Below are 9,703 nucleotides of genomic sequence, written 5' to 3' on the forward strand. Positions count from 1 at the left end.
GGCTGCCATAGGTCCTAAAAGTATTGTGTACATTGTAACATGGGACATATAATTTTGACAGAATTTGGCTTTGCTTGACTCTAAATATTGCATATAATTGTGAATTGTGATGTAAAGGTAAATTATCGTCTAAAACCATGGTTTCTAACTAGATATATCATAATGTTGTGTAATTAAGGTGATAAAATGCTGCATTTTTAAATTGAAAATGGCCACCATAAGCACTTATCGTATATATACAATTTGGGTGGAGACAAATAATGTTCACAAAAAGGGCATATGACAGCCATTTTGAATGTTGAAATACAGTATTTATCACCTAAATTACATAAGATATTATATATTTTGTTATAAATCATGTTTTCAGACAATATTCCACTCATACATCACCATTTGACCAAGCAAAGCCAAATTCTGTTCAAATGATTTGTTCCCATTCATATTGTGTATAATACCGTAAGGGACTGTAGCGGCCATTTTGACTTTAAAATAACCGTATTTATCACCTAACTGGCAGAATAAATGATATATCTTAATAGAAATGATGCTTTCAGACAATATTTTACTCATAGATCACTATTACGTGCATTTATGGTGCTCACTCCTGTCAATATTGGTTTCCCACTTTGCATTGTACATAATACGGTTAATGTCGATGGCGGCCATTTTGAAAGTCGAAATACAGTATTTAACACAAACTTGAAACCTGAATGATATATTTCGTTAGAAAATACGTTTTAGACAGTATCCAGTTAATTTATCAAATATATATGCATCTTAGCGCTCAATCTTGTGATTTCTTTTCTCCCATTTCTCATTGTGTATAACACTTTTAGGGCATTTGGTAGCCATTTTGAATATCAGAATACATCATTTACCACATACATAGCATATTTTTAATATATTTCGTTAATAATTATGTTGATAGTCAGTATTCCAATTGTTTAATCTTCATAATAAGCATTTTAGTGATCACTCTTGAGAATTTTTTGGCTCCCATTGCAATTGTAGGCAATAGGGGAAGGCGGGGTAAGTTGTGACAGTTTTTGCTTTTTGCATGTTAGAATTGATATGATTAATAATCTTGTCAAAATAAGTACCTTGCCTTGAAATTTAATTCTTCTGAAATATTTTCCACCTATATATAACTTTCTATCCCCACACTGAAAGTCATCGTGACCTTTGAAAAAAACGATGTCAAATGGCTCAACTTGCCCCATATATGGGGTAAGTTTGAGCCACCTTCTGGGGTAAGTTGAGCCACAAAAACTATGTACAAAATGTATGAGGGGAGAACCAGCATGTCAATTTTTTGTTTAAAGTCTTTTCACTTGCTAATTCTCTATAAATACTAACATCCTTTAAAAGGAAAAGAGCAGTCATGTAAATTTGCTCCTTTTAGCCAGCATTTCAATCGATATTTATGGTTTGTTTGTTTTTTAAGATACATTACCATAGGAATTACCATGGCTCAACTTGCCCCATGCTGTTTGGCTCAACTTACCCCAGTCCGAACTTAGTGCGATAATTTTGTATCCACACATTTATTCTGCATCCATCATATAAAAGACTTTGACAAGAATGAAGATCCATACCTGGACTAATAATGTTGTTATCATGTCTTTATTATATTTAAAGACGTGTGTGTTTATAAAGCACTTATCTATTTCACACTCTTTTTTACTTTTTTGGCTGAAAATCATATATTTCCCTCTAAAAAACGACTTTTTGTTTCAAAGTTGAAAATAATATGGTGGGGTTAGGGGTTATGCCATGGGTCATCAATACATGACACCACCACAATGTCTGACTCATTCAATATTGGCCTGGGGCTGGTGGCTCAACTTGCCCCTATGCTCAACTTACCCCGCCTTCCCCTACTGTTTGGGCTAGTGGCGGCTATTTTAGATATATCAAAATACTGCAATTTTCCCATATATGACATTATAGATTATGTATCTCGTTAGTAATGGTGATTTACATGTATTACCTCGTTCATACATCGCGATTTTTTGCAGTTTTGTGCTCATTTTTGTGAAAATTAGTTTTCCCTATTCATATTGTACATGATAGTGTATACAATGGCTTATGGCGGCCATTTTGAATATCAGGAAAATAAATATTTTATTAAAAATTATTTTTTAAGATTGTATTTCATTCCTGCCACACAATTTCATGCATTTCACAGCCAATGTGCGGACAATTTTATGATTTTCATGGGTAATTTGCATATTTTGGCGGCCATATTGGATTTTGCCAATTTGCAGAAAATGCTCAAGGTTACACGAGTGGCATCATTCAGATTCGTGATCAGCACCCTCGAATTGACAAGAAACCATCAAAAAATATTGTATATAAAAAAACAAGGTTATGCCTCTTCTATCCTGGACTATAGTTTTGCCTGATAAAAAGCTCGGAGTGTGTCATCGATTTTATCAGGCAAAAGTGCGTATGTTTTAAAAAAGCAACCGGTAAAATGCAGAATTTGGGAGATACGTAGTTTTGCCTGATAAATCACCTTCTTCTTTTGCGGCTATTGTTCTGGCAAAACTACGTAAGTAAACTTACATAGTTTTGCCTTTTAATTCTCGTCAAAGCTTGAAAAACTACTTTTGTAAGTCGACTTACGTAGTTCCTGATGATTTTTCTTTATCTATTTCTCCTCCCATTCTTTCATTCCATCTACCCATTAATTGCCCTATATGTCTTGCCCTGTCTCTCCTCTCTTTGCCTTTCTCATCATCTTAACATCCTCATTTTCTTCATTGCATCCCCTCCTGTGTTTTCTGCATCTTTTCTTAATTATCATTTTGCTTCTCCCGTCCTCATTAAATTTTCTTTGCTTTCCCCTCATTAATTTGGTTTTTCTGCCTCTGTCTGCCCCCCTTATATGTATATCGTACTATGTTACTGTTTTCTTTATCTGTCTCTCTCATTACTTGTATTCATATCTTATAGTAATGTGAATATAGTGCATGTAAAACTTTCAGATTTTGAAGAATCTTCAATGCTTAATTAATTAAGACTTAATGGCATTCCAACCTTTTTACAGTTCAATCTTCATCAAATACATGTAGTTTTTGTTCCTTGTATGAAAAGTTAAATATAGTTTGTTGAAGGAGCATGCAACATTTCAAATAGTTATGTTTTTCCTGTGTGTTAATTCAGCCTTGTGTATCGAAATGCATTGATGCAAAAGAAGAGGGGTTTTAGAAACTGAGAAAGGGAAGTGATTTGTTTTTTGAACATGTTATTATGACTGTGTGAGTTTGTATTGCAGTGATTGTGTGTAAGACGACCTTAATGGAATGAGTACTCATAAGCCCCTTGGGGGTACTGCTTGTTTCATTACAGACCAATCAACCAATCGGTGAGAGTGCTGTCCCACCATGTCGAGTGAAGCTCATCCAGGAATCGGCCAATCAGCGCTGGGCTCCTCCATCAGCCTCCGCCGCTCGGCCTGGGAGAAGAAAGAGCTTGAGAAGAAGGAAGATGAGAGAGCACTCGTTACCTCCTCTCACAGTCAAACAGAGCTCCGTCAGGAGGAAGAGGCTCATCTGGGTCCCGCTCACGCCAACTTCCAGGTTGATCCTCCACACACCATGCCTACTGAAAACAACCACCACCATGCTGCCTCCTACCATCACCCCCCGAACAGGCCTAGCAGTAGCACCTCGACGCGAAGCGCCCAATCCAGAAAGTCGGCGTGGGACGAGCCGCCGCGGGACAAGCGGGTTACGCCCGTCATCCCGCAGAAGAAAACAACGGAGGTTGGGCAGCACGGGGATGTTCGGGTGCGATCGGTTGAACTCCAAGAGGTAAACGGCAGGCCGCGGGATGGGGAGCCCGATTTAATGTTGGACATCACATGTATGGAATCAATTAAAGGATTTACCAAAGTCTTCAAATCAAAAAAGTTCAAATCGCCTCACCTTGAGGACCTCTATCAACGCTACTTCTTCAGCTTGAACAAGAGTAGTTTATCAAGTTTGCTTGGTCTCATTGCACTGACTGTAATCGTTATTCTAGGGTTTCACTACGGAGCGGGTCTTACGTCATGGGTTAAAGGAACTTTTCTAGGACTTTTTGAAATTGTGTTTATCGTGCTAGGTATCTTGTGCAATCGGAGTGCTTTCACGCCCAGACAATTACGCTTTGTGTGCTATGTGGTATTAGCGCTTCTAGGAGCCATCGTAATCATCGACGTCATCGACACCGAGCCCAGGTCGGCGACGGCGGGGGTCTGGACCACCGTCTTTATCATCTATTTGATCTATACGCTTCTGCCGGTGCGGATGCGACTTGCTGTAATGTTTGGATTGGTTTATTCTGTTCTTCATGTGGCTTGCACTGTAGGCAGAAACCCACAGGACGCTTTCCTTTGGAAGCAGGTAAGATCCAAAGTTTATTTCACCAATAGGTTCCACTCACTTCTACGAATACCAAGGTTCACATTCTGAGCTCTGTCCTGCAGTCAAACAACAAAACCAACTGTGGACAAACCTTGGAACATTGGAAAATTATGGAATAGTTTCATGGGTTTGGAGTTGGTTTCTCTGTTGTAACTACAACATTTTTTTTAAAGGGGAATCCAACCCAAATAAAAACTTGTTTCTATAAGGAAAAGAAAAATCAGACAAGTTGATAGCTGAAAGTTTGAACAATATTGGACAAACAACAAGAAAGTTATGAATTTTTTAAAGTTGTAAATATTGGTAATCACTATACCCATGGAGAATTCAAATTGGCCACATATGGGATATCATAGTGATGTAAGGCAAGGACTACTCTTCCATGTACTCCAATACATATTATGGCTAAATTGTCATTTTTCCAAAAAGTTTTATTTCAAATTATATTTTTCTTTCATGAGGACATAAAACAATATACTACCTGGGTTATATTTAGATTACTGCCCCAGGGGAATGGGTACTTAGGAGAAAACCACAAATCCCTGATAATAAAGTACATGGCCTATGGGAAAGTTGTCCTTGCCCCTTGTCATAATTTACTTACCCAGTTGCCAATTTGAAATCTACATAGTATTAGTGATTTCAATTTTTAAAACAGCAACAACTTTCTTATTGCTTGTCCGATTTCTTTCAAACTTTCTGTTTAATTTATTTTTCTCCTTCCCAACACACCATTTTATGGCCAAGGCTGGATTCCCCTTTAAAGTATGGTATAGATCAGGCCATTTTTTTTAATTACTATTTTGGGGCTACTTTTTAAAACCTAATACCTAACTATGCAATATTGGATGTAAGCTTTAATATTGCATTGAATGGGGAATAATGGGGCAGTTTTCTTTTCTAGGGCTCTTTTAATCATTTTGGGGTCTAAAATCATAGACACGCATAGATAGATAGATCATTGATAGATACGCACTTAAATATTAATAGGCAAATGTGATCCTAACTCCAAACAAAAGTTGATAATTTCATCAGTGCCTATTATAATTTGACATTAGAAATATTGAATGCTGTCTGGAAAGGATGACACTAGTTTTACCCACCATAAAGGTGAAAGGATAAGTAAATTTTAGCAGGGAATAACCCTCCAAAATGTAGCCAGAGTTCAGAAAATGAGCATACCCACGCAGCATTTTGAAATTCACGAGACAAAAGTTGTTTGTCTGTTTCGAAGGTAAGGGCCTACAACTGTGTGACCCTGGAAACAGGTATTTTTTATAATTTGTAAAACATTTCTATTAATATCCGCTGAAAATTTATTATTCAGGCAGGAAATATGCCCACTAATTTTGGAAAAGTTAGTTAAAGGGGAAGTTCACCCTGACAAAAAGTTAATTGTAAAAATAGCAGAAAAATTAATAAAAGATATTGCCGAAGGTTTGACAAAAATTCATCAAATAATTAAAAAGTTATTAGAATTTCAATTATTTGAGTTGTGACGTCATATGCGAGCAGCATTCATACATAGCGAATGGTAAAAAATCAAAGAAATGTCATTTTCTCAGAAAATAGAAAATGTTTTTCACTGTACCTTTTGTATATCAATAGACAAATCATTTCACATCCGATCATGAATAGAAAACAAAATTAAGTAATCAGGAACCATAAAAAATTTGAAATTCATGCATTTTATATTACATAACACATGGGGCAGCTGCTCGTTTATGACGTCACAGATCCAAAACTTTGAACTCTAATAACTTTCTTACTTTTTAACGGATTTTCCTCAAACCTTCACCATTATTTTTACTAATTTTTCTGCTATTTTTACAACAAAGTTTTCTTCAGGGTGAACTTCCCCTTTAATCCCCTCTGATAGTGTAGGGACTACATTGGGATACAAGATCCAAATCATACAAAGCAGGAGGAAACCTTTTATTGAAGTATATGAATTAATTTTGAAAACAAATTGATTATATCCACATACATAATTTTTAATTTTTTTATTGTGATTACCTGATTTTTTTTTTATTATCACGTGTGTTTTACTGAAGTTTTCTTATCAAACAATTCATTCCAAATAATTTGTTTTAACATGGTCTTGAGTTCTTATTAGTAATGTACCTATTTCTATCCATTTTTTTCATTAAGCTGTATTTCACTTTTCCTTGCTTTCACCTTGAGATGCATAAATGCATATTAACCCCCCCCCCAAGTTTATAGTTTATGTGATGCTTGTCCACTGAGATAGTTGCTGGGGGTAAAACCAGGGTAATACTAATAATTATCACCCTGGGCACTGTGCCAAGTAGATAGGAGAGATTGAAGCATTTCATTATCATCATTGATATTGCTGATACATCCCAGGGAATATGATAGAATAGCAAATTTAAGAAATATAACTCATTTTGATTCAGAATATTCATTAGTTTTTCAACAATATCTACCCTTTTCTGTAAGTATTCCTGTTTGGTTTTAATGATAGAACAGATTGTAAAGAGAGTGATAAAGAAAGAAAAGGGGGGGGGAGAGAGGGAAAGAGTGAGAGGGAGAGGGATTTAGAGTGAGGAAGAGAGAAAAGGAGATAGGAAGAGAAAGAGAGTGTGATACAGGAAACATAGATGAGAATGAAGCAATTATCAGATTTCATGCAGATGTGTACATGTTATAGGGGGTATCTTTTTAAAATTTTAACGTAGTAAGCTTACTTTCCCTGATTTTCAGAGAAAGATGAAAACAAACCTAGGTTGGATAACACAATCAGAGCTTGCCTGGAGCAATCATATCGCAGATATTATTATGAAGCAAAATATGTTTGGAAAGTATATACATGAAGACTTCATCACTATGCATCTGAGTGGGTTGAGAGTTGTTTTGATGACTGTTTTTTTTTTCTTTTAGAAATTGAAGAATGGATTAATGGATGTAGGTGAAGAGACACGAGGAGGGGGGATGGGTGGAAAGTATATCTAGGGAGTATAGGAGGTAATCTGAAGGCACTCTGAAGGCACATACCCTGATTGAAATTTTGTTTAGGCTGCACATTCAGACCCTTAACGCGAGTGAAGGGTTCGCACAGCAGACTAGGTAGGAGGAGAGGGAAAGAATTGATGAGGGGAGGGAGTGAGAAGGGCTCAGGGATGGAGGATGGGAGGGAGGGGAAAAGGGATCGGGGGGGGGGGGGTTGATAGTGGAGGGAGAGAGAAAGGGAGGATGGAGGTAAGAAGGGAGAAAGGGAGATTGGAGGATGAGAGAAAAGATGGATTGAGGAGGGAAGGGAAAGAGAAAGGAGAGTTTGAGAAGAGAGAGAGAAAGAGTTTGGGAAGAGAGAAGGAGGGAGGGTTGCAGGAGGGGAAGGAGGGAAAGGATGGATTAAGGAGGGGTTGGAGAGAGACAGGGAGGGATGGTGGAGGGAGGTCAGGAGGGAGAAAGGGAGAGCGGAGGGATGGAAGAGCGGAGGGTTGAAGAGGGGAGGGATTGAGGAGGGAGGAAAGGAGGAGGGGGGCAATGAGTGAGGATGAGGTGGGATGGCAGGAGAGAGTGAGGGAGGGGAGGAGGGGATAAAAAGGCTGAAGGAGTATAGAAAAAAAGAAAAGGGGATAGGGCAGAAAGAAGAAAAAAAAGAAGCTAGAGAATAGATGAAGAGAACGAAGAGCCATGACCTTATAAATATACATCCACATCCACCTAGTTGACATTCAAATTCTACCTGTGATGAATTCCGCAATCATTTGAATTCAATTACCCTACCATTAGCTTTATAGAAAAAGATGCCCCCATTGTTTGCCATTCCAATGCTCCCTTACCCTATGTATTGTTTGCATTTTCACTTCAGACACCACTACGAGCACAAATTACTCACTATTGCCAAACCAAAGTGCTTGCCAAATACTCCTACATTGCAAGGCAGTGATAAAGATCGTGGTTTGTTTGGGCTTTCCCCTGAGCTAAATGGTAAAGTTGTTGGAGAGGATGATTAATATTGATTATTACACTCTAGCAAGCGTCCCCATGAATTGATGATGCTCTGCTGTTCTCACTTGGTAATCACATATCTAAATGTTGTGATTCTTAACATGCATGTTTAGAGAACGTAGATCTACGTGTATGGGCTGACATTTGGGATACGACAAGTAGATATATGTTCACATTGGTTTGAAAATATTCTAGATTTTATGCAATTACTGTGCATCCTGTAACAACATCCATGCAGTTTACTACATGGTTATTTATTATTCATTAATTTATGTTTATTTAGCATCTGTAAAATCAGTGCATGACACTCAAATGTGATGCACTCATTGAATAGAAAATGATGTCCAGATCAGGACTGAATAAAAGCTTTTCATACCTCAAGGAACAACAGAATTATCGTACATTGTTCTAGCTGTCCTTTGCTAGGGGAGAAAATCTATCCCTCATATTAAAAATTGTACCATTCAAATTATTAATTAAAACATTTCGATCATAGATTTTGGGTTTGTTTGAGCAATCTTTTGTCACTTATCAGGAAATTCTGAATTTTGTTATGAATGAATACATGATCCTCTCCTTAAGTAAGATCATGGTGGCTTAGTTGCAGAGTGCTTATGTTATGAATAGGAGGTTGTTGGTTCAATACTGGGCCAAGTCAATCAAAAGACTGAAATAGGTGACCTTCTGCCTTCTTGTCTGGCATTTAATAATATAGAAAGAGGAAAGGTAATAATAAAATTGCAGTGCAGGGCTTGTTGGGAGAATATTTCATGACAGCTGAAGTGGCTACCCTAGGTAAACAAGCATTGTTGTAATCTTAAGATGCTAAACTCGTGTAATAAAACAATGTTTTGGCACTATATCATGTTATCACCCAAATTTTGTTTCGATGGAAGTTTAAAAATGGAACTTGAGAAAAACAAAATTGTAAATGTACAATGCCCTTAGCAGAGTAAGATTAAACATGAAGTATGGTATACAACCTTTTTTTTTTGGGGGGGGGGGGCTGGGATTGCTTATGGGGAGGGAAGGACAGTTAAGAAAAATGAAGGAAGGGATGGGGGGTGTCAGGGAGGGAGAAGTACAAGTATATTGCACATGAAAGGAAAATATTGAAGGAACTTTATGAATGCGTCAGAGAATCCTGCCCCAAGCTCCCTGCACTCCCGGCTGAAGTTGAAACCAAGTGAAGTTGATTATCTCCCATCATGTTCTCCCAATCTGATAGCAATAATGAATCCCTTCTGCGCTTCTCTACTGGATCCGTGTCGTCGATATTATGGATCGGTAACCCGGTCTGGCTAGCTTATGGCTTC

The 9,703-nt window shown here is 37.5% G+C and overlaps 1 protein-coding gene across 1 annotated transcript; it reads left to right on the forward strand.

The window, feature by feature from the left end:
• The first annotated feature begins 3,360 nt into the window (after window positions 1-3,360).
• LOC121426487 (adenylate cyclase type 5-like) lies at window positions 3,361-4,475 on the forward strand. Its single transcript, XM_041622816.1, has one exon. The coding sequence runs from the start codon at window positions 3,390-3,392 to the stop codon at window positions 4,458-4,460; it is 1,071 nt and encodes a 356-aa protein (XP_041478750.1). The 5' UTR covers window positions 3,361-3,389; the 3' UTR covers window positions 4,461-4,475.
• The last annotated feature ends 5,228 nt before the right edge of the window (window positions 4,476-9,703 follow it).

This window comes from Lytechinus variegatus, chromosome 13, assembly GCF_018143015.1.
Source record: "Lytechinus variegatus isolate NC3 chromosome 13, Lvar_3.0, whole genome shotgun sequence".
Taxonomy (NCBI): domain Eukaryota; kingdom Metazoa; phylum Echinodermata; class Echinoidea; order Temnopleuroida; family Toxopneustidae; genus Lytechinus; species Lytechinus variegatus.

Bases quoted from the DNA above. Each gene is read 5' to 3' on its own strand.
- LOC121426487 (XM_041622816.1), top strand. From the start codon at position 3,390: ATGTCGAGTGAAGCTCATCCAGGAATCGGCCAATCAGCGCTGGGCTCC.